This window comes from Cebus imitator, unplaced genomic scaffold, assembly GCF_001604975.1.
Source record: "Cebus imitator isolate Cc_AM_T3 unplaced genomic scaffold, Cebus_imitator-1.0 Scaffold31, whole genome shotgun sequence".
In the NCBI taxonomy this organism is placed as follows: domain Eukaryota; kingdom Metazoa; phylum Chordata; class Mammalia; order Primates; family Cebidae; genus Cebus; species Cebus imitator.
In genome coordinates, this window is record NW_016107346.1 from 8,084,698 (window position 1) to 8,110,463 (window position 25,766).

Below are 25,766 nucleotides of genomic sequence, written 5' to 3' on the forward strand. Positions count from 1 at the left end.
AAAAAAAAAAAAAAAAAGCAACAACAACAACAACAAAAACGGGTTGCAGTCCTAGTTCTGATAAAACAGACTTTAAACCAACAAAGATCAAAAGAGACAAAGAAGGGCAGTACATAATGGTAAAGGGATCAATACAACAAGAAGAGCTAACTATCCTAAACATATATGCATCCAATATAGGAGCACCCAGGCTCATAAAGGAAGTTCTTAGAGACCTACTAAAGAGACTGAGACTCCCACACAGTAATAGTGGGAGACTTTAACACCCCACTATCAATATTAGACAGATCAATGAGACAGAAAATTAACAAGGATATCCAGGACTTGAAGTCAGCTCTGGACCAAACAGACCTAATAGACATCTACAGAACTCTACACTCCAAATCAACAGCATATACATTCTTTTCAGCACCACATGGCACTTATTCTAAAATTGATTACATGATTGCAAGTTAAACACTTCTAAGCAAATGTAAAAGAATGGAAACCATAACAAACAGTCTGTCAGACCACAGTGCAATCAAATTAGACCTCAGGATTAAGAAATCCACTCAAAAGGACACAACTACATAGAAACTAAACAACCTGCTCCTGAAGACTACTGGATAAATAATGAAATTAAGGTAGAAATAAATAAGTTCTTTGAAACCGAGGATAACAAAAACACAACATACCAGAATCTCTGGAACACAATTAAAGCAGTGTTTACAGGGAAATTTATAGCACTAAATGCCCACAAGAGAAAGTGAGAAAGAGCTAATATCAACACCCTAGCATCACAATGAAAATAACTAGAGAAGCAACAGCAAACAAATTCAAAAGCGATTAGAACTAATAACTAAGATCAGAGCAGAACTGAAGGAGATAGAGACATGAAAAACCTTTCAAAAAATCAATGAATTCATGAGCTGTTTTTTTTGAAAAGATTAATAAGATAGACTGCTAGCCAGATTAATGAAGAAAAGAGGGAAGAATCAAATAGACACAATAAAAAATGATAAGGGGAATATCACCATTCATCCCACAGAAATACAAACTCCCTTCAGAGAATACTATAAACACCTCTAGGCAAATAAACTAGAAAATCTAGAAGAAATGGATAAATTCCTGGACACATACAGCCTCCCAAGACTAAAGCAGACAGTAGACACATCCTTGAATAGACCAATAACAAGTTCTGAAATTGAGGCAGTAATTAATAGCCTACCATCCAAAATAAGCCCAGGACCAGACGATTCACAGCTGAATTCTATCAGAGGTACAAAGAGGAGCTCATACCATTACTTCTGAAACTATTCCAAACAACAGAAAAAGAGGGACTCCTCCCTAACTAATTTTATGAGGTCAGCATCATCCTGATACCAAAACCTGGCAGAGACACAACAACAAAAAATTTTAGGTCAATATCCCTGATGAACATCGATGTGAAAATCCTCAATTAAATACTGGGAAACGGAATCCAGCAGCACATCAAAAAGCTTTTTCATCGCAATCAAGTCAGCTTCATCCCTGGGATGTAAGGCTGGTTCAACATATGCAAATCGATAAACGTAATCCATCATATAAACAGAACCAATGACAAAAACAACATGATTATCTCAATAGATGCAGAAAAGGCCTTTGATACAATTCAGCACCCCTTCATGTTAAAAATTTTCAACAAACTAGGTATTGATGGAACATATCTCAAAATAATAAGAGCTATTTATAACAAACCCACAGCCAATATCATACTGGATGGGCAAAAGCTGGAAGTATTCCCTTTGAAAACTGGCACTAGACAAGGATGCCCTCTCTCACCACTCCTATTCAATGTAGTACTGGAAGTTCTGGCCAGGGCAAACAGGCAAGAGAAAGAAAAAAGGGTATTCAAATACGAAGGGAGGAAGTCAGAATGTCTCTGTTTGCAGATGACTTGCTTGCATATTTAGAAAACCCCATCATCTCAGCCCAAAATCTTAAGCTGATAAGCAACTTCAGCAAAGTCTCAGGATACAAAATCAGTGTGCAAAAATCACAAGCATTCCTATACACCAATGACAGAGAGCCAAATCATGAGTTAACTACCATTCAAAATTGCTACAAAGAGAATAAAATACGTAGGAATACAAATAACAAGGGATGTGAAGGACCTCTTCAAGGAGAGCTACAAACCACTGCTCAAGGAAATAAGGACACAAACAAATGGAAAAACATTCCATGCTCATGGATAGGAAGAATCAAATCATGAAAATGTCAGTACTGCCCAAAGTAATTTATAGATTCAGTGCTATCTCCGTCAAGCTACCATTGACTTTCTTCACAGAAATAGAAAAAAACTACTTTAAAAAAACTACTTGGCCCATATAGCCAAGACAATTCTAAGACATAGGCATGGGCAAAGACTTCATGACTAAAACACCAAAAGCAATGGCAACAAAAGCCAAAATTGACAAATGGGATCTAATTAAACTAAAGATCTTTTACATAGCAAAGAAACTTATCATCAGAATGAACAGGCAACCAACAGAGTAGGAGAATAATTTTGCAATCTGTCCATCTGACAAATGGCTAATATCCAGAATCTACAAGGAATTTAAACAAATTTACAAGAAAAAAACATCAAAAAGTGGGCAAAGGATATGAACACACTTCTCAAAAGAAGACATTTATGCTGCCAACAAACATACAAAAAAACACTGATCATTATTGGTCGTTAGAGAAATGCAAATCAAAACCACAATGAGATACCATCTCATGCCAGTTGGAATGGTGATTATTAAAAAGTCAGAAAACAGATGCTGGAGAGGATGTGGAGAAATAGGAATGTTTTTACACTGCTGGTGTGAGTGTAAATTAGTTCAACCATTGTGGAAGACAGTGTGATGATTCCTCAAAGATCTAGAACTAGAAATACCATTTGACCCAGTAATCCCATTGCTGGATATATACCCAAAGGAATATAAATCATTCTAATATAAAGACATATGCACACATATGTTTATTGAAGCACTATTTACAATAGCAAAGACTTGGAACCAACCCAAATGCCCACCCTCTTTATAGACTAGATAAAGAAAGTGTGGCACATATACACCATGGAATACTGTGCAGCCATAAAAAAGGATGAGTTCATGTCCTTTGCAGGGACATAGATGAAGCTGGAAACTGTCATTCTTAGCAAACTAAAACAAGAGCAGAAAACCAAACACCACATGTTCTCATTCATAAGTGGGAGTTGAACAATGAGAACACATGGACACAGGGAGGAGAACATCACACACTGGGGCCTGTCAGGCAGTGGGGGCACTAGGAGAGGGATAGCATTAGGAGAAATACCTAATGTAGATGACAGGTTGATGGGTACAGTAAACCACCATGGCATGTGTATACCTATGAAAAAAAACCTGCATGTTCTGCACATGTATCCCAGAACTTAAATAAATAAAGCTCACAAAACAATGCAGATATTACCTTTTTTGGGTAAATATGTACTTTTGCACATATACATATGTATGTATAGTCAGTATAGCACAGACAGAAGTTTGGAAGTCCATGCCCCAAATGTAAGAGATCCGATCCTCTTCCACCCCCAGACTTGATGGTAGAGACTGTTACTGAAGCAGCTGGTCTCAGGCCATGTAACACAGTGGCCAAAGAGCAGCCTGACCGAGGTGAGGCCAATCTCAAGTCTGGTTGGAGCCCCAGACGGCTGACCAGCCTTCTCTGTGCTGCCTGCTGGGCCCTCTTTGCTGGATAGCCTGGCCATGTCGTCTTATGTCCTGTATACAGGGCTTCCTCCCCTATCAAGGGGCCCTTTTAGGATGCCCCAGGTCCCACAGAATGCACCCAGTTATTTCTGTTCTAGAATGTGGTATCACATAAGCCCCATGCACCAGCACACCTCAAGTCAAATACCTGTCTTGGCTCACAAAGACTGTGAAGAGAGCAAGATAACACCATTTTTTTTCTTCTGCTTTTCAGTTTGGGAAGTTTGTAGTTTCTGTTGACTTATTTTTAAACACACTGATTCTTTCATAGGTCATATTCAGTCTGCTGATGTGCTCACCTAAGGCATTCTTTATTTCTGTTACAGTGTTTTGAGTTTCTAGAATTTCCTTTTACACCCCTTTTTTAGAGTTTTCATCTTTTTCCTGTCTGTTCTTGGATATTGTTCACTTTCTTCCTTACAGCTCTTAGTGTATTAATCATAGTTATTTTAAATTCCTGGTCTGATAATTTCAAAATATCTGCCATATGCAAGTCTGGTTTTGCTGCTTTCTTTGTCTCTTAAGATTATACTTATCTGACTAGGGTTAGGTAGTTCATTGTTTACAGCAGCTATATGTATCAGAGGCTGAGATTTCCTCCAGGTTTCTAATTTTGTCTCCCCTGTTGTCTCTGGGTTTCTCTAGAGACTCCTTTTAAATAGAATCATAGCCTTGCAATTCTTTCAGCTGTAATTCCGTTATTATACAGGAGCCCTATTGATGTGGTGGTAAAATGTGGGTGGAGGAGTAGCATGCAGTAATCCTGTGATTTGGTCTCAGTGTTTTAGAGGGAATCTGTTTTAGTTGGCTGTGACCATCACAAATGTTTCTCAGCATTTTTTCCTTATTAGGAGAGACAGAAAGGCAGAAGAGATCTGAATTGGATGTTTCCCTGTCTGCATCAGTTAAGATCTGTTAAAACCATGTTGGTTAGCGTCTGGCAAAATCATTTCCCTTAAGAGCAGATCTTGGTTTAGAACAGAATGCTCTGGACTTATTTTAAAAAGGTTACTTACACCCTCACCTTGCCAGAAGCATGAGGGGATTTTTCTATGATCTTTGCCTTGAAAACGTATTGAGGCCTCTGGAGGTAACACTAATGAAAGGGGGGCCTCTAAGGCTGGCTCCCCAGGAGCTTTTATCTCTCAAGTCCATGCCCAGTCTCCAGAAATTACTCACTCTTTTTAGTTGTTCTACCAGCTCCTAACTCCAACAATACCTTCTGCTCCTAGTAAGCTGTGATTCTCTGTATTTGCCTTTCTCTCCATTTTACTGGGCAGCAGTTGTCTCTTTGTCCTTATTTATTTAAATAAGGTATATTTTTTTCCTTTTTAATTTTTCTATGTCAGTATATTTAAAATAGTATTCCTTAGATCTGATGGATATAAGAAAAGTTGTTGACTTTCAGTTGTTCAGCTTTTTTTCTTGTTACGAGGTTGGGAGTGATGACTTTTAAGTTCTTTACATAATGAAACAGAAACTAGAAGCCTGTTTGCTTATATGCTTAGTAACTGATTCAGTTATTTTGATGAAGTCTATTATCCCCTCTGCAGTGTGAAGCCTGTGATGTTGCTCTTCAGAGGATTCAGGCTTGGGTATGTTCACGAACACCCTGGGATGGCAGTGGTTTTAAGCAAGGCCCTTTTTGACTGTCTCTCTTCCTCACTACACCCAGCTGTTAAGCTCCACTATGTTCAGTGTCACACACGAGATAGATCCCCCATTCCATGTGTGGGGGTTCCCTCTCAGCCATACATGTCAAGAATGTAGCTTCTGAAATGAGTAGGTGGGAGCAGGATGAGTAAGGCTGTTACCTACCCCTTATGGGAAAATACTGTAAACCTTGATTGGGAGCTGGGGAATGAATGAGCCGTCTCTTCTTAGCTGTTCCCATCTGGAGTGGTGTTTCAATTAGCTGAGCCGGGAGTGAGAGGAGAGGGAGCAGATGTCACAGACTTTTACTTTAGTAGGTTTTCTTGAGTAACTGTCCCTTTATCTCCTGTATGTCCTCAGGATTTCCAGAGAGCATTTATAGGCAATTTACGGTTTTTAAAAATAATTTTGACTAGCTTCATTAGGGAATGGTTTCATGGAGTTTCTCATATTGCCATACCAGAAATGGAATTCCCATTCTACACATTTGATATATTATGTTTTCATTTTATTTTATGTCAAAATACTTTTCAATTGTACTAATGTTTTGTACTATTGCTTAATTTTCAATATTTGGAGCATTTTGAAAATGGCTCTTTATAGTTATTGATTTGCCAGTTTTTTACATTTACTGAGACTTGTGTTATGGTCAGCATATGGTCATCTTGCTCTGTGTTCTCTGTGTTCCATGCGTACCCAAAGAAATGCACCAGTAGTACAAATTCAGATGGATCAAATTTATCATTTAATAGAAAATGTTTTTGATTATAAGCTCTTCTTTTTTTTTTGGGGGGGACGAAGTTTCGCTCTTGTTACCCAGGCTGGAGTGCAATGGTGCGATCTGGGCTCACCACAACCTCCGCCTCCTGGGTTCAGGCAATTCTCCTGCCTCAGCCTCCTGAGTAGCTGGGATTACAGGCACGCGCCACCATGCCCAGCCAATTTTTTTGTATTTTTAGTAGAGACGGGGTTTCACTGTGTTGACCAGGATGGTCTCGATCTCTTGACCTCGTGATCCACCCGCCTCGGCCTCCCAAAGTGCTGGGATTACAGGCTTGAGCCACCACGCCCGGCCCTCTTTTTTTTTTTTTTAATTCTTGAGACAGCGTCTCACTCTGTTGCCCAGGCTGGAGTGCAGCGGCATTATCTCAGCTCACCACAACCTCTGCCTCTTTGGTTCAAGTGATTCTCCCGCCTCAGCCTCCTGAGTAGCTGGGATTACAGGCGCACAGCACCACACCCAGCTAACTTTTGTATTTTTAGTAGACACAGGGTTTCACCATGTTGGTCAGGCTGGTCTCGCACTCCTAACCTCATGATCCGCATGCCTCAGCCTCCCACAGTGCTGAAATTATAAGTGTGAGCCACCATGCCCAGCTGATTATAAGCTCTTCTCAAGCAAATGTTTTCCCCTTCTGGGGGAATCTTGTGTGGCCTGGGTGTGGTAATGTCCCTCCAGGAGGATGGATTATTTCTACTAAGTATTCTCATGGACTTGGGTCAAACTTCATGTTTAAGTTTAGAATTGAGGATATGTAGTGTAAAGTCAGACTCCAAAATTGAGTGAAGTCACACCTAAGGTTTCAGTTTCTTACAGAAGAAATTTTTTTCCTATCTAGAGTCTGGGTGAAGATAAGTTTTTGCAGTCTCTCTGTGGGGGTAAGTGGATTTTTCTACTAGAGCCTCCATTCGTTTAGCATATAGCCTTCAAGGATCCCAGATTATGTAAAGGTCTCATTTCTAACTCTCCATTCGTCCTAAATTATCTCTTATCCTTGCTTGAATGTTGAAGCATAAGCCATTCATTAATACTAGGTCTTCCTATCCTCAGCCTTAGCTTCAGCGCTGCTCATTTGCTTCCTGCTCTGGTTTTATTTCCCCTGTTTTGGGCAGTGAGAATTTCTTTTACTTCCCTGCAAACTCAGCTTTGAATTGCAAAAACAAAACCAAAAAAATTCTATTTTACCCAGGTGATTTTCCTCTTAGCTTAAGCATTCATCGTACTAGAACCTGAAACATCCAGAGTGATTATTTCAAAACAAACCTGACCTTATCACCTTCCTATTTAAGATCTTTCAGTGAGTTTTCATTGCACATAGGAAGACCCATCTCTAAAAACACCAAAAAATTAGCCACAGAGGGTCACTCATGCCTGTAGTCCTACCTAGTTAGGAGGGAAGCAAGAGAATTGCTTGAGCCCAGGAGTTCAGGGCTGCAGTGAACAATTATGATGCCACTGCACTCCAGCCTGGGCAACAAAGCAAGACCTTGTCTCAAAAAAAAAAAGAAAGAAAGAATATCATTGTGCACAGGATAAAGACCAAAATTTTAACATGCCTCACTAGGCCCTGTCTTGTAGTTTTGTGTATCTTTTCAACTGCGTCTCCTTTCACTCTTCCATTTAGACTCTGAGCTCCAGCCACACTAGCCTTCTCTCAGTTCTTGGAGCATGTCATTCTTCCTGCCTCCCTAGGACCTTTGCGCTTAGCATTCCTTTGATTTGGGAAGCTCCCCTCCCACCAGACTATACATCCACTAACTGTTCAGATCTCAACTCAAGTGTCATTTACTCAGGGAAGCCTTTCCTGACTTCCAAGACACAGTCTAGGTCAATTTCTTTCCTTCCTTCCTTCCTTCCTTCCTTCCTTCCTTCCTTCCTTCCTTCCTTCCTTCCTTCCTCCCTCCCTCCCTCCCTCCCCTCTCTCTCTCTCTCTCTCTCTCTCTTTCTTTCTTTCAGGTCTTGCTTTGTTGCCCAGGCTGGAGTGCAGTAGCACTATCATTGCTCACTGCAGCCTTGAACTCCTGGGCTCAAGCAATCCTCTTGCCTTAGCCTCCTGAATTGGTAGGACTACAGGCATGTGTGACCCTCTGTGGCTAATTTTTTGTTTTTTTTTTAGAGATGGGTCTTGCTGTGTTGCCCAGGCTGATCTCAAACCCCTGACCCTAAGTGATCCTCTTACTTCAGCCTTGCAAAGTGTTGGCATTACAGGTGTGAACCACTGTGTCTGGTTCAGTTTCCTTTGTTATAACTTTTTCTCCAGAAATATTTTCTTTATGTATTTATATAGTTATCTGTATCATTATTTGATTAATATATGACTCCTCTAGTAGTCTAGATGTTTTATTAGAGCAGATACCACTTACCATTGAATGTGTACCTAGGCTTAGTGACTGGAACACAGAGTATATTCAATAAATATGTGATGAATGGGTGGGTGGGCAGAAAGATGGATAAAAAGTTGGCTTGAATAATAAGAAAGAGTGAGTGAGGAAGGAAGGGAAAAGATAGAGAAAAAGTAGGAGTGAATTATGGCCAAATAACTTATAATGGGAGCAAATAGTAGTGCTTTACACTTATAAAATTACTTGTAAAAACACATAAATTTCTTTGCTTCTCAGTTCTCCTTGTCTTCACATTATAGCAAACAAGTACTTCTCTGTAGGTGGCAGTGCACTACGTAAGCCATTTTTTTCTGAAGGAAAAGGGTAGGGGTGGAATTATCTTGAACATTTGAAAGCATTTATGTAACTTGTATCTCATAGCTTTAAAAACCATGCTCTTATTTCCTATAATGTGGATGTATACACTTGACCTTAGCCAAAAGGCCGAGAAGCGATTATGTGGATGTATACATAATTTAAACTTGCCCTTAGTCTTTTTCTCTGTGAGGTATTAGTAAGTGTTAAACAGTAATCAGTTCTCATTTTATAACATGATTGAAATCAACGTGCCTGTCAGGTATTTGGAAACAGGTGTTGTGAATAAAACAGTGGCTGGCATTTTAACAATGATAGCATTTGTATTATAAAATAATTGAAACTGTGGCTAATATAGGTAGAACTGTTGGTCAAGTATATATCTCAACTAGCTTTGGGGCTGGAGACTTTTAAGTGGAAAAGTTTTGTTTTTTTTTTTTCCCTGAGTACGTTAAAAAGAATGACCTGTTGACCACCCCGCTCATGGATTTTATGTAAACAAAAAAAATCAAAACTTGAATTTATCTTTCTTAGAGTGTTTTGTACATATTGTTACCACCTATATTATCTAAAACTTCATACAATCTAAGTGCACTACTCTGAGATTTGCCCCACTTTGTTTTCCATGTTGTAGTTTTATTCCAGTTTAATATATATGTATACATATCTCTATATATAATTTTAATTATATTAAATTTAAATTATATATCTATGTAATATATAATTTTATTTTTGCAGCACTTAAATGCAGAAAGGTCTTACAAGTCCCAGATTTCTACCTTACATAAGTCTGTTGTAAAAATGGAAGAGGAGCTTCAGAAGGTTCAGTTTGAAAAAGTGTCCGCTCTTGCAGATTTGTCTTCTACTAGGGAACTCTGCATTAAACTTGACTCAAGCAAAGAACTTCTTAATCGACAGCTGGTTGCTAAAGATCAAGAAATAGAAATGGTATGTAATACATTTTTTAAAAAATTGCTATTACTGTGAAGTTAGCATAATTTTGGGAAAATAAATTCTTTTTTATGTAATATTACGTCAAGCCATATCTTTGAACTTAGATTTTATTTTAGAAGTCTAAGAGATTAGTTTATGACAGCTGTATTCCAGACAACTTAAGACTGTAACAGGAACTCTTCCTTTTAGCGTGTAATTTGCGTTTACTTTTAGCCGGAAGAATCATAAAACACATTGACATAGCAATCAGCAAAGAACCATGAGGTTGAGGTTTATTCAGCTAAACTTTAACTTTAATGATACTCTTTTACGCTGAATTTATTTACTAATGGGCCAGATTCTTTTAACTGTAACTCAGTTGATTGTATCTACTTTGTGCCTGACACTGTACTTGCCACTGGGAATATAATTTTCAAAAGATGTTAATTTCTGTCCTCAGTGATTTCCCATTGATATGCAAATAATTTGTAATGAATGATATGTTAATAAGAGATACTAAAAGCTTTATAGAGGCAATTTCTATTCAGCCCAGGAATATCAGGGAGGAGTACAAAAGGAGGCACTGCTGAGCTCTAAAGGAATGAGGCATCCCAATCAGGAAAAACAACATAGGCAAGGGTATGGAAGTATATATAGATTCTTGAGTGAGTAACAAGTACTTTGTAATGGCTAGTGTAGCGTGCACGGGAGGAAGTGACTGGAGAGATAGAGCTGTAATCCTAAAGGGGTATGTATAGAAGATGGATAGTGTATTTGAAATAGTGGCAAATTTTGGTCATGTTTAAATTTCTGTTATTACCAAACCCTATTGAAACTTTTATTTATTTATTTATTTATTTATTTATTTATTTATTTATTTAGAGACGGAGTCTCTTTCGGTCGCCAGGCTGGAGTGCAGTGGCGTGATCTCGGCTCACTGCCTCAGCCTCCCAAGTAGCTGGGATTACAGGCACACACCATCACGCTCAGCTAATTTTTGTATTTTCAGTAGAGATGGGGTTTCACCATCTTGGCCAGGATGGTCTCAATCTCCTAACCTGGTGATCCACCCACCTAAGCCTCCCAAAGTGCTGGGATGACAGACATGAGCCACCATGCCCGGCCGAACCTTTTGTTAGTCTGCAGTTGGATGATGCATTTGAGAATCATGCATCTATTTTGTTTCTGTCAGAACCACTGTTAATGTTTTAATGAAGTGTTATATGCTGGAATTCTCACTCTTCAAATTATTTTTTATTTAAGAAGCTTTTAATGATGAAAGTAACTCAAGAATAGGTGGTCACTATAAAAATTCAAACAATACATCCTCTACACGTTTTTACTGATGTTTTTAAATTGGAAAAGTCTTACGTGTTACTCAAACTGACACAATATGAAGTAGAAATATCAGAACATACACCAAAGCTTATTAAAAAATGCACTATGACTAGGTAGGGTATATTCTGGTAATCCTCTTAAAGTTTTGAAATCATTGCCCTTAGCAAAACTATATAAAAATCTTGATAATGATTTATATTAATTAAAAAAAATTTAAAGATGTTTACTCCAAGTTTTGTGACTTATTTCCTTTTCCCAAAGTGCTTTACGTTACCCTGACATTAATAATTTTTTTTGCTTTGGAATCTGGTTATTTATATTTGTATCTTTATCTCCTCAAAGTAACAATCTCAACCATCTTATTTATTTTTGTATTTCTTAAGCTGAGCTTTGTATATAGGAGGCACTCATAATTTTTTTCTAGATTAAACTCTTGATTTTGAGATGATGGTAGATTTGCATGCAATCATAAGAAATAATATAGAGAGATCCTGTGTAACCTTTACCTGGTTTTGCCCAATGGCAATATCTTTCAAAGTTATATATATTGTAAGACTATAATATATTGGATATTTGATATTGATTCAGGAAGATGCAGACCATTTCCATCACAGGAACCATTGTGATGCCCTTTTGTAGCCCCGTCTACTTCTCTCCTATTCCCAAACCCTCCTTAACCCCTTGCAACCATTAATCTATTTTCCATTTCTATAATTTTGCCATTTCATGAATGTTATATAAATGGAATAATACAATATGTAACCTTTTGGGAATTGACTTTTTCCACTCAGCATAATTCTAGGTCGTTTAATGTAGCAATAGTTCCTTTTTATTACAGAGTAATGTACAGAGTATTACAATAATTCCTTTTTATTACAGAGTAATGTTCATCCTATTGGTTTAACACAGTTGGTTTAACCATTTACCCACTGAAGAATGTCGGAGTTATTTCCAGTTTTTGGATAGTACAAATAAAACATTTGTGTTTAGGTTTTTGTATGAGCATAAGTTTTCATTTCTTTGTAAATGTCCAGGAGCGTAACTTTGGGTTCTCATGTTAGGTGCATGATTAACTTTTTAACCAAGTGCCAACCTGTCTTCCCAAGTATCTATACCATTTTGCATTCCTGCCAACAGTGTATGAATGACCTAGTTTCTCCACATCCTTCCCAGCATTTGTTGTTGCCACTATTTTTTAAATTTAGCCATTCTGAAACGTGTATAGTACTTTATTGTGGTAGTTTTGATGGGTAATTTCCTTAGTGACTAATTAACTTGAAATTCTCTTTGTGTGGTTGTCATCTCTGTATCTTCTACGGTGAAACGTCTCTTTGTTTTTTGTCCATGTTATCATTGGATAGATGTTTTTCTTAATGTTCAGTATGGAGAGTTCTCTATATATTCTAGATACTAGTTCTTTATCACAGTGGCCCTCAAGTTTATTGGCACCAGGGACCAGTTTCATAGAAGACAGTTTTTCTACAGACTGGGTATGGGGGCGGGCAGGGGATGGCTTTGGGTTGATTCAAGAGCATTACATTTATTGTGCACTTGATTTCTGTTATTATTACATTATGATATATAATGAAATTATTATGCAACTCACCATAATGTAAAATCACTGGGAGCCCTAAGATTGTTTTCCTGCATCTAGACAGTCCCATCTGGGGGTGTTGGGAGACAGTGACACCTGAAAGGTATTGCTTATGTCCAGTCTATAATCTTGTCTTGGTTGCTGTCACTGAAGAAAACCCTGCTTCACAAAGTTAGGATGTTGGAAATGGAAGCAGCCTTTTCAGTGCTTTTGTGGCAATATCAGGAGAGTCAGGCTTGACTTTAATCCAGAACGTCTGGATTTGAAGTTGTCTCAAACATACTTTTAAAGCCGCCATCATTTGCATCTCAGGCAGTTGATCCTCTTCTAGCACGGACAAAATCGATTCACCTGGCATACTCACAAATGGATTGTGGATCCATTCTTTCCAAGTTTGGGGGTCTTTTGTGATTAGGAAGTAGCTCAAACTCTTTTGAAAGCTGAGATAGGTGATCATGCACCAGCTGGGAGAAAGGCAGCCCTGGCTCAGCCTCTTTCAAAATCTCTGCTGTTTGAAACACGTCAAAAATCCCAGTGTTCACTCGTTGCCCCCAAAATTCCAGATTGGCCTTGTTTTTGTTTTGTTTTGTTTTTGCTTTGTTGCCCAGGCTGGAGTGCAGTGGCACGATCTTGGCTCACTACAACCTCTACCTCCTGAGTTCAAGTGATTCTTCAGCCTCCCGAGTAGCTGGGATTACAGATGCCTGCCACCACACCTGGCCGATTTTTCATTTTTAGTAAGACGGTATTTCACCATGTTGGCCAGGCTGGTCTTGAACTCCTGACCTCAAGTTATCTGCCTGCCTTGGCCTCCCAGAGTGCTGGGATTACAGCAGTTTAGTTTTGAATGCAACCACTTTATCTGCCAACTTGAACACAGTTGTCATTCTCCCCTGAAGTGACAAATGGAGTTTGTTGAGCAGATTGTATATGTCACACAAGTAAGCATGTTTTGAGACCTATTCTGTGTCACTCAAATGTGCTACTAGTGGTGACATTTTCTAAAAGAAATGTGGCTCTCATAACTCAAAAACTCTGGCCAGTAGTACACCTTTAGAAAGCCATCTCACTTTTGTGTATAAAAGAAGATATGTTTGCTCTGCATCCGTTTCTTCATGGAGCTATGTGAACAGATATGAGTGAAGGGCATGTACTTTAATGTGGCTGATAATTTTATTATTATTATTTTGAGATGGAGTCTTGCTCTGTTGCCCAGGCTGGAGTGCAGTGGTGCGATCTCAGCTCACTGCAACTTTTACCTCCCAGGTTCAAGCAATTCTCCCGCCTCAGCCTCCTGAGTAGCTAGGATTACAGGCACATGCCACCATGCCCAGCTAATCGTTTTTTATATTTTTTTTTAGTAGAGATGGGGTTTCACCATGTTGGCCAGGATGGTCTCAATCTTTTGACCTCATGATCTGCCCACCTCAGCCTCCCAAAGTGCTGGGATTACAGGCATGAACCACTGCATCTTGCCAGCTGATAATTTTAATCACATCCTACAAAACGTTGTTAAGTTCAGGTGACAATTTTTGGATAACCAGCATTTCTCTATGGATGACACAATGTGTAGATTCACATTCAGAAGCAACCCCTTTGACCCAAGTAATGAAATCAGAAAGCTGTCTAGTCATGGCAATCCCTCTGTCTGCGATATGCTGACATAAAACAACCAATTCAGTTTTCCTGATATTTAATCATCCAAAGACTTGAGTAGTCTGCAGCTGTGACATTGGTTGGCAACAAAAGTGCACATAACATACTCAGTTAGGAAAAGAGGAAGTCCAATTGTCTCTATTGCAGATGACATGATTGTATATTTAGAAAACCCATTGTCTCAGCCCAAAATATCCTGAAACTGATAAGCAACTTCAGCAAAGTCTCAGGATACAACATCAATGTGCAGAAATCACAAGCATTTCTATACACCAATAACAGACTAACAGAGAGCCAAATCATGAGCAAGCTCCCATTCACAATTGCTACAAAGAGAATAAAGTACCTAGTAATACAACTAATGGAGGATGTAAAGGACCTCTTCAAGGAGAACTACAAAAAACTGCTCAAGGAAATAAGAGAGGACACAAACAGATGGAGAAACATTCCATGCTTATGGTTAGGAAGAATCAATACTGTGAAAACGGCCACACTGCCCAAAGTAATCTATAGATTCAACGCTATCCCCATCAAGCTGCCAATGACCTTCTTCACAGAACTGGAAAAAACCACCTTAAACTTCATATGGAACAAAAGAGAGCCTGCATAGCCAAGACAATCCTAATCAAAAAGAACAAAGCTGGAGCCATCATGCTTCCTGACTTCAAACTATACTACAAGGCTGCAGTAATCAAAACAGCATGGTACTGGTACCAAAACAGAGATATAGACAAATGGAACAGAACAGAGGCCTTGGAGGCAATGCCACACATCTACAACCACCTGATCTTTGACAAACCTGATAAAAACAAGCAATAGGGAAAGAATTCCCTGCTTAATCAATGGTGTTGGGAAAACTGGCTGGCAGTGTGCAGAAAGCAGAAACTGGACCCCTTCCTGACACCTTACACTAAAATTAACTTCAGATGGATAAAAGACTTAAACATAAGACATAACACCATAAAAACCCTAGAAGAAAACATAGGCAAAACCATTCAGGACATAGGCATATGCAAGGACTTCATGACCAAAACACCAAAAGCATTGGCAACAAAAGCCAAAATAGACAAATTGGACCCAATTAAACTCCAGAGCTTTTGTACAGCAAAAGAAATAATCATTAGAGTGAACCGGCAACCAACAGAATGGGAAAAAGTTTTTGCAATCTACCTATCTGACAAAGGGCTAGTATCCAGAATCTACCAAGAACTAAAACAGATTTACAAGAAAAAAACAAACCCATCCAAAAGTGAGAGAAGGATATGAACAGACACTTTTCAAAAGAAGACATATATGAGGCCAAAAAACACAAGAAAAAATGCTCATCATCACTGATTATTAGAGAAATGCAAATCAAAACCACATTGAGATACCACCTCATGACAGTTAGAATGGCGATCATTAAAAAATCTGGAGACAACAGATGCTGGAGAGGATGTGGAGAAACAGGAACACTTTTACACTGTTGGTGGGAGTGTAAATTAGTTCAACCATTGTGGAAGACAGTGTGGTTATTCCTCAAGGACCTAGAAATAGAAATTCCATTTGACCCAGCAATCACATTACTGGGTATATACCCAAAGGATTATAAATCATTCTATTATAAGGACACATGCGCACGTATGTTCATAGTGGCACTGTTTACATTATCAAAGACCTGGAACCAACCCAAATGCCCACTGATGATAGACTGGACAAGGAAAATGTGGCACATATACACATGGAATACTACGCAGTCATAAGAAACGATGAGTTCATGTCCTTTGTAGGGACATGGATGAATCTGGAAACGATCATTCTCAGCAAACTGACACAAGAACAGAAAATCAAACACCACATATTCTCACTCATAGGCGGGTGTTGAACAATGAGAACACACGGACACAGGGAGAGAGCATCACACACCGGGGTCTGTTGGGGATGGCCAAGGGAGGGACAGTGGGGATGGAGATGGGGAGGTCAGGGAGGGATAACATGGGGAGAAATGCCAGATGTAGATGATGGGGGGATGCAGGCAGCAAACCACCTTGTCGTATGTGTAACTATGCAACAGTCTTGCATGATCTGCACATGTACCCCAGAACCTAAAGCACAATTAAAAAAAAAGAAAAAGTACAAAACAAAACAAACAAAACAAACAAAAAAATATATCCTCATGCACTTGCTCCTGAAAAATATATGACACAGAGACAAGCATTGTTGCCTTGCTGTCAACATCAGTAGACTCATCAACCTGGATTATATACCACAGTGACTCATTAATCCTCTCTAACAATTGTGTCTAAATATCCTCTGTTATTTCATCTAGTTGTTCATCTAGTTATGATGCTAGCTGAAAGAGGAACATGTGCCACCTTTTGAACTTCAGCCTCTCCTAAAATTTTATGACAGATCCTTATCAGTAGGCAGGATCAACTCTTCACAATAGCAAAGGGCTTCTTAGCATTAGCAATGCGTTTAACCACTAAGAATGATACTCTCAGTGGAAACACATTTGATGAAGTGGTGGTCTTTAATAATGGCTTCTGTTCTTTGTGTTCACGTTTTTTTTTTTCTTTTGAAAAACTCCGAAGGCTTGTCTTTTAATGCAGGGTGCTTGGTCTCCATGTGGCAAAGCAGTTTTGAAGGTTTTATGGTTTCACTGGATATACAAAGCAGACTTGGAAAATGTGAGTCACCTATTGCAATGAACCCGTAATTTAAGTAGGGCTTGGTATTTTGTTTTAAATGCAGCTTTCCTTTTTTGGCAGTCTTAGAGTCTTCTGCTGTCTCATCATTTGGTCTTTCGCCCTTTGCAAAGAAGCTTTCTAAGGATGCTTGTTTTTTACTCATTTTGGCTAGGGTTAGCTTGTGGGCTTACCAAAGCTGTGACCGAGATAAGTACTCAAATACAGGAAAGAGACCTGAATGGAAGTGGTAAATAAAAGAATGAGCAGGCTGTACAATTGAAGCACATCAACTCACTTGCCACTATAAAGCCTACCACCAGATGCGTTTTAATTGTCACTTGCCACTCAGCAATAGGGTTTTGATATTAGTCTGCAAGCAATTGATTTATTATGGTCTCTGTGCAGTCAAACCTGTCTGCTAATGTTAATCTGTATTTGCAGCCGATCCCCAGAGCTAACATCAGTGCCTCAGTTCCACCTCAGATCATCAGGCATTAGATTCTTTTAAAGAGTGCCTAACTGAGATCCCTTGCCTGTGCAGTTCACAATAGGGCTCTGCTCCTATGAGAATCTAATGCTGCTGCTGATCTGACAGGAGGCAGAGCTCAGGCAGTAATGCAAGTGATGGGGAACAGTTGTAAATACAGATGAAGCTTTGCTGGCTTGCATGCACTCACCTCCTGCTGCGCGGCCCAACTCCTAACAGACCACGGACTAGCAGCAGTCTGTGGCCTGGGGGTTGGGGACTCCTGCTTTATCAGACATGTGGTTTGCAAATATGTTCTTTCACTAAGTATGTGGCTTGTAGTTTTTATCCTCTTAACAGGGTCTTTCTCAGATAAAAAGTTTTCAGTTTTGATGAAGTTGCATTTATAAATTTTCCTTTTATGGATTGGGCTTTTGGCTTGAGTCTAAAAATCATTTTCTATAGCTCTAAATCCCAAAGATTTTCCTATTTCTTATTCTAAATGTTTTATAGTTTTACTTTTCACATGTAGTTCCATGACCTATTTTGAGTTAATTCTGCATGAAGTTTGAGGTTTACATAGAGTCCTCTCTTTTTTTTTTTTTTTTTTTTTTTTTTTTTTTTTTTTTTTTTGCCTATGAGTATCCAACTGCTTCAGTACTATTTGTTTAAAAAGCTATCTTTCTGCCGCTGAATAGATTTTGTGAAAAGTCAGTTGGGCATATTTGTGTGGGCCTATTTCTTGGTTTTCTCTTCTTTTACATAGACCTATATATCTGTCTTTCCACCAATACCACACAATTTTGATTACTCTAGTTATGTATTAAGTCTTTAATTCAGGTTCATCTGCTTTATTCTTTTTTTTTTTTCAGAATTATTTTAGGTATTCTAGTCTTTTTGATTTTTCACATACGTTTAAGAATAATCTTTTTATATCAACAAAAATCCTATTTGGATTTTGATAGGAATTGCATTAAAATTCCATTATCTTGGGGAGAATTAACATCTTTGCTATGCTAAGGCTTCCAGCTCATGGATGTGATATGTCTTACTTAGATCTTCCTTGATTTCTTTTGTTAACTTTGTGTAGTTTTCAGCATACAAGTTCTGCACATGTTTAGATTTCCACCTATAAAATAAAAAGTATTTTTTTGAGCTCTTATAAATGGTATTTTAGTTTTAACGTCATTGCCAATATGTTTCTTGATAGTACGTAGAAGTACAATTGATTTTTATTCTTCTGTTTTCTTTTGGTTTGGTTCTAGAGATTGGATTTCACTCTGTCACCCAGGCTGGAGTGCAGTGGCACATAGATTAGTGCAGCCTTGAACCCCTGGGCTCAAGTGATCCTTTCACCTAAGCCTCCCAAGTAGCTGGGTGGCACTACAGGCATGTGCCACCATGCCTGGCTAATATTTTCATTTTTCAGAGATGGGGTCTTGCTATGTTGCCCAGGCTGGTCTCAAACTTCTGGCCTCAGTCAATCCTCCTGCCTCAGCCTCCCAAAGTGCTGGGATTACAGGCATTAGCCAGCATGCCCAGCCAACACTTTTAATTTTTTTTTAATATGGAGTCTTGCTCTGTTGTCCAGGCTGGAGTACAGTGGCATGATCTTGGCTCACTGTAACCTCCACCTCCCGGGTTCAAGTGATTCTCCCACCTCAGCCTCCCAAGAAGCTGGGATTACAGGCACATGCCACCACACCCAGCTAATTTTTGTATTTTTAGTAGGGACAGGGTTTCACCATGTTTGCCAGGCTGGTCTTGAACTCCTGACCTCAAGTTATGCACCTGCCAAGGCATCTTGGGATTAAAGGCATGAGCCACTGTGCCTGATCAACAATTTTAATTTCTGAATGTTTATCTTGTGTCCTGTGAACTTGTCAAATCTACTTATTAGTGCTAGGAGCTTTCCTGCAGATTCCATGGGGTTTTCTAGGTAAACAACCTTTGTATCTAAAAATAAGAACGGTTTTAATTCTTTCTGATCTGTGTGCCTTTTCTTGCCTTTTTGCACTGTTTCATAATTAAGTACTATGTCAAATAAGAGGGGTGCAATTGGACATCTTGCCTTCTTTCCAGTATTAGGCAGAAAGCATTCGGTGTTTTACCACTAAGTATACTGTTATCTGTAGTATTTTGTAGTTGCTCTTATAAAGTAGAGAGAGTTCTCCTCTATTCCCATATTTCTAAGAATTTTTTTTATCAGAGATGGATGTTGAATTTTGCCAACTGCTTTTTCAGCATATAATTATCAGATCCAATTATTTTTCTTCTTTAGCCTATTAATATGATAGATCATATTGATTGTTTTTGAATATTGAACTAACCTTTCATCCCTGAGATCACTCATAATTTTAACTAAGAAAGGAGAAGTTAGGGTCAAAAATATCTATATTGCTACCTTCATTCTCCTACAAAAATAGTTTAAAGCACTGTCTGGACCTTTTTTTCAGTGTTAGTTTTCTTTTCTTTCCTTTTTTAAAAAAATATATTTACTGAGATATATTTATTGGGATATAATTCACATAATATGCAGTACACTCAGGTCTTGATTTTCTATTTCTAAAATAATCGTATATCTATGAACTAACTCAAGAGGAATTTTGAGAACATGAATTCCAAATATTCTTCCTTTAATGTCCTTTAATTAATACTTATGTTATAGATAATTTCGTTAGGCATAAGAAGTGCTTTGGAGAATCTCATATAATTTTTGAAGAAAGCAAAGGATTTTTAAAAGTGTGGTCGTCACCTTAGGCCAAAATGGATTTCAGAACCTAAAACTAGAATAAGGTACTTTCCTGCACTATAGACATTTTGTTGCATTTCCTTCTGGCCTTTTTCTTTTCCTAGCCAGATTTTTGTGTTCTTTTGCATATTTGTAAAATAATGTATTAAATGGATTATTCTACTTTTTACCATTTCTGTATAAAAATTTTAAAATTTTTAACATGAAAAAAATTTTTTTATGTAAAACTTTTATCACATTTTGCATTATATCCTTAAGATGGATTCCCACAAGTGGAAATTTTGGCACATACAGCCAATGAGCTTTCAAAAAGCCACTGCTTCACAATTAAGAGGAAACTTCATGAAAACAAAAATGGAAACAATAGACCACTTAGAAGTTGAATAGAGAACCATGGACAGCGGCAGCTAACAAGAACCCTTCTGGGGTCAGAGCAAGCCTCAATAACTTGCCTCAAAACTACCCCTTCTTCTGTGAGTTTGACAGAGAGTGGAATGGTGGTGATGAGGGGCTGGGGGTGAAGGGAGTAGGGGAAGAAGAGAAATGTTGGTCGGGGTGTACAAATTTTCAGTTACAAGGTTAATAAGTTTGGGAGATCTAATGTACAGCATGGTAACTATAGTTAATATACCGTATACTTGAAATTTGCTGTGAATAGATCTCATGTGTTCTTATCACACACATACAATAGTAACTAGATGAGAAAGACGTGATGGATATGTTAGCTTAATTGTGGTAATCATTTTACAATGTATGTGTGTATCAAAACATCATGTTACATACCTTAAGTATATATAATTTTTATAAAATTATATTTTATAAAATTTTTATAAATTTTATTTGTCAATCATACCTCAACAATGCTTGGGAAGTAGTACCCCTGCAAAGGGATCAAATGTAATTGGATCAGACTGTGAGGCAAGTTAACCCACAAGTGATTGTCAAAATCAATAGAACATTTCAGCTAGCAATTAATAAAGGCTAATAGTTGGATTTTGATATCAGTAGGGCCAGACCAGCCAGACACTTAAGAGACAGTCAAAGACAGCCTGGCTAAATCCATTGTCATCCTAGGGGGAGGAGCTAGGGTGACTGTACATGGCCATGGAAGGGGATCAGAGTAACTATGTGTATACCCTGAGGGGCAACATCAGAGGCTATATACTGCAAGGGAAATAGACATCATAGAAGCAGTCCAGAGAAATAAACAAGAAAACAACCATAACAAGTCCCAAGATGGGGAGGATCAATATTTAGAGGTGCTACAATATATTATTTTAAATTTCTAATTTTCAACAATAAAAAAATTTAACCTTCAAAAATCCAAGAAAATGCCGCACATCCATAGGAAAATAAAGCAAACAAAAGAAACTGTCTTTTAGAGCAGGTTATTATTTCTTTATTATTCGTTATTTGATGAGACATTGTTATTATGCCTTGTTTTACTTTTTCTTTCTTATTTTTTTAGTTGACAAATAATTGTGTATATTTATGGAGTACAGTGTGATGTTTTGGTCTATATGTGAAAGATTTGATGTATGTATGGTAGACAGGTTTAATTAAACTAATTAACGTATCAAATTATCAACTTATTTTTTGGAGTGATATTAAAATTTTATTCTTTTTGAAATTTTGAATTATACAGTAGATTATTATTAACTGTGGTCACCATGCAGTGTAATAAATCACCAAAACTTATTTCTCCAGTCAAACTAAAACTTTGAACTCTTTGATCAACATCTTCCCTTTTTCAATCCTTCCTCCTTTCACCATTCTACTCTCTGTTTCTATAAAGTCAGGTTATAAGTAAGATCATATTGTATTTATAAGTAAGATTGTAAGTATTCCACCTATAAGTAAGATAATACAATATTTGTCTTTCTGTGCCTGGCTCATTTCATTTAGCATGATGTCCCTAAATTCCATCCAGGTTGCCATGAATTACAGAATTTTTTTCTTTTTAAAGCCATATAGTAGGAGTCCCCAACCCCTGGGCCACAGACCTGTATGGGTCCATGGCCTGTTACCACAAACTGGTACCAGTCCCACCCGCACAGCAGGAGGAGGTAAGTGGTAGGTGGGTTAGTGAGCATTACTTCCTGAGCTCTGCCTCCTGTCAGATCAGCAGTGGCATTAGATTGTCATAGGGGCATGCACCATATTGTGAACTGCACATGTGAGGGATCTAGGTTGCACACTCCTTGTGAGAATCTAACTAATGCCTGATGATCTGAGGTAGAACAGCTTCATCCCAAAACCATCCCCACCCCTACTGCTGTCCATGGAAAAATTTTCTTCCATGAAACCAGTCCATGGTGACAAAAAGGTTGGAGATCATTGCTGTATAGTATTCTATTTCGTATATATACCACATTTTCTTTATCCATTCATCTATTTATGGCCTTACTTTACTTCCTTAAGTATGATTTCCTTTGTTTCTTTGAACATATTTAAAAGGGCTGCTTTGAGGTATTTGCTAAGTCTGACTATGTATGTTTGCTGTCCTTTCAACAATTTCTTTAAAAGCTATAAAATTTAAAAGTAATAATTGTAATAATATATCATTGGACTTGTGACATATAGAGATGTAAATGTAAGCAGTAATATCACTAATGACAGAAGGAGTAAATACAGCTATGTAGAAATAACATTTCTGTGTTGAGCTGGAAATAATTCAACAGTAATAATTGCAGACATCAGTGCCTCACTTTCAGTAATGAAGAGAGCAGCTAGGCAGAACTTCAACAAGGAAATACAGGATTTCAACAACACTGAAACCAAATTTGCATTAACATAAACATATAAAACAATCTTCCAACAATAGTAGAATACATAGTCTTCTCAACATGGAAGATCCAACAGAACTGATCATACATTAGGCCATAAAACAAGCCTTAATAGATTTAAAAGGATTGAACTTATGCAAAGTATGTTCTCCCACCACAATGAAATTGTTACGGATTGATAAAAGAAGGAGATTTTGTAAATTTACAAGTATATAAAAATTGAGCAGCACATTCCCAAGCAGTGGTGAGTCAAAGAAGAAATCACAAAGGAAAAAAAGAAAATACTCTGAGATTAGCAAAGATGAATATGTATTGTGTCAAAATGTACAGGATGCAGTTAAAGCAATACTTAGAGGTAAATTTATAGCTATAAATGCCTATCTGTATATAAAAAAAAAGAAGAAAGATCTTAAGTCGCTTACCTAGCTTTCCACTTAGAACACTGGGAAAAGGGAACAAACTAAACCCACAGTAGGAAGAATGAAAATAATAATCAAGATTAGAACAAAAACTAAGTCAAGAGAGAACAATTGAGAATCAAAGAAGTCACAAGCTTGTTCTTTCAGAATATCAACAAAATTGACAAATCTTTAGCAAATTGACAGAGTCAAATTACTAAAATCAGGAATAAGAGAAGGGACATCACTACTAACCTAATAAAAAAGTGTCATAAGAGAATATTATGAACAATTGAATGCCAAAAATTAAATGCTTAGATGAAATCAACAAATTTCCAGCAAAACACAGACTATTAAAACTGACTGAAAGAAAAGTAGAAAATCTGAATAAACCTACAACCTAAAGAGGTCAAAGTAGAAAATTTTAAATTTCCATAGAGTAATATCAAGCCCCAGATATTTCCAGTTGTGAATTCTTCCAAATGATTCAAGAGGCATTTTTCCAAAATTTTTGCAAACTTCCAAAAGTAGCAGAGAACATTTCCCAATGCATTCTATGAAGCCATTATTGCCGTGAGACCAAAGCCAGACAAAGACCTCACAGGAAAGTAAAACTGCAGACCAGTATCTCTTATGAATACAGATGAAAAATTCTCAAGAAAATACTATAAAACTGAATCCAACAACACATAAAATGAAATTTACACCCTCAAGTAGGGTTTATTCCACGAATGCTGGGTTAGTTTAACACCTGAAAATCAATTAATATATCATCATATCAATAGAATCAAGAATGAAAACCACACGGCCTTCTCAATGGATGCAGAAAAAGCATTTGGCAAAATCCAACATTCTTGCCTTTATAAAAACACTCTATAAACTATAAATAGAAAGAAACTTTCTTGACCTCATAAAGGGCATCTATGAAAACCACACAGCAAGCCCTGTACTCAGTGGTGGTAGAATGCTTTTGCCCTAACACCAGTATCAAGACAAGAATGCCAACCTTGCCTCTTCTATTCAACATTGTAGCAGAGGTTCTAGGCAGGGCAATTAGGCAAGAAAAAGAACTAAAAGGCATCCAGAATGGAAAATAAGTAAAACTATCTCTGTTTGCAGGTGACATGATCTGAAATACAGAAAATCCTAAGAATCAATGAAAAAACTACTAGAACTAATAAATGAGCATCAGGGTTGTAGGATATAAGATCAATATCCAATTATTGTATTTTTTTATTTCTGTAAAATAACAGTGAACAATCTGAAAATGAAAATAAGAAAACAATTCTATCAAATGGAATTGCATCAAAAAGGGTAGCATTAAAAAAGAACAAATACAGCCAGGTGCTGTGGCTCATGCCTGTAAACCCAACACTTTGGGAGGCCGAGGCAGGCAGGTCACAAGGTCAGGAGATGGAGACCATTGTGGCCAACATGGTGAAACTCTGTCTCTACTAAAAATACAAAAATTAGCTAGGTGTGGTGGTGCATGCATGTAATCCCAGCTTCTCAGGAAGCTGAGGCAGGAGAATTGCTTGAACCAGGGAGTTGGAGGTTGCAGTGAGCTGAGATCACTCCACTGCACTCCAGCCTCATGACAGAGTAAGACTCTGTCTCCAAGGACAAAAAAAGGGACAAATACTTAGGAGTTAATTTAACAAAAGAAGTTACAAAACTACAGAACATTGTCAACAGAGATTAAAGGAGACCTAAATAAATGGAAACACATTCCATGTTCATGGGTCAGAACACTTACAGTTGTTAAGATGGCATTACTCCCAAAATTGATCCACACATTTAAGGCAGTGCTTTATCAGAATCCCAGGTGTCTTCTTTGTAGAAATTGTCAAACTGATCTAAAACTCTTATGGAAGTGCAAGTGACCCAGAATTGCCAAAATCTAGAAAAAGAAAAACTTGAGAGAATCACACTTCCTGATTTCAAAGCTGGCTGCAAAACTAAAGTAATCAAGACAGCGTGATTCCCCTTGAAATGTGGCACCACACAAGGATGCCGTCTCTCACCACTCCTATTCAATATAGTACTAGAAGTTCTAGCCAAAGCAATCAGGCAAGAAAAAGAAATAAAGGGCATTCAAGTAGGAAAGGAGGAAGTCAAATTGTCTCTATCTGCAGACGACATGATTGTGTATCTGGAAGACCCCATCGTCTCAGCCCCAAATCTCCTGAAACTGATAAGCAAGTTCAGCAAAGTCTCAGGATACAAAATCAATGTGCAAAAATCACATGCATTCCTATACACCAATAACAGACTTAAAGAGAGCCAAATCAAGAA

General features: G+C 37.8%; 1 protein-coding gene across 13 annotated transcripts in view; it reads left to right on the forward strand.

Annotated features, from left to right (window-relative positions):
• The window catches only part of TSGA10 (testis specific 10), a 147,209-nt gene that overhangs the window by 94,917 nt on the left and 26,526 nt on the right, over positions 1–25,766 (forward strand). For 10 of the 13 annotated variants that reach the window (XM_037736925.1, XM_017524028.2, XM_017524029.2 and 7 more), the window contains one exon: positions 9,618–9,827. The exons of 2 other annotated variants lie outside the window; for them this stretch is intronic. In XM_037736925.1, the coding sequence (XP_037592853.1) occupies positions 9,618–9,827 (210 nt within the window). Of the gene's footprint in view, positions 1–9,617; positions 9,828–12,029; positions 12,267–25,766 lie in introns of those variants that run through there. One more of the 13 variants, XM_017524027.2, reaches the window with a different exon arrangement.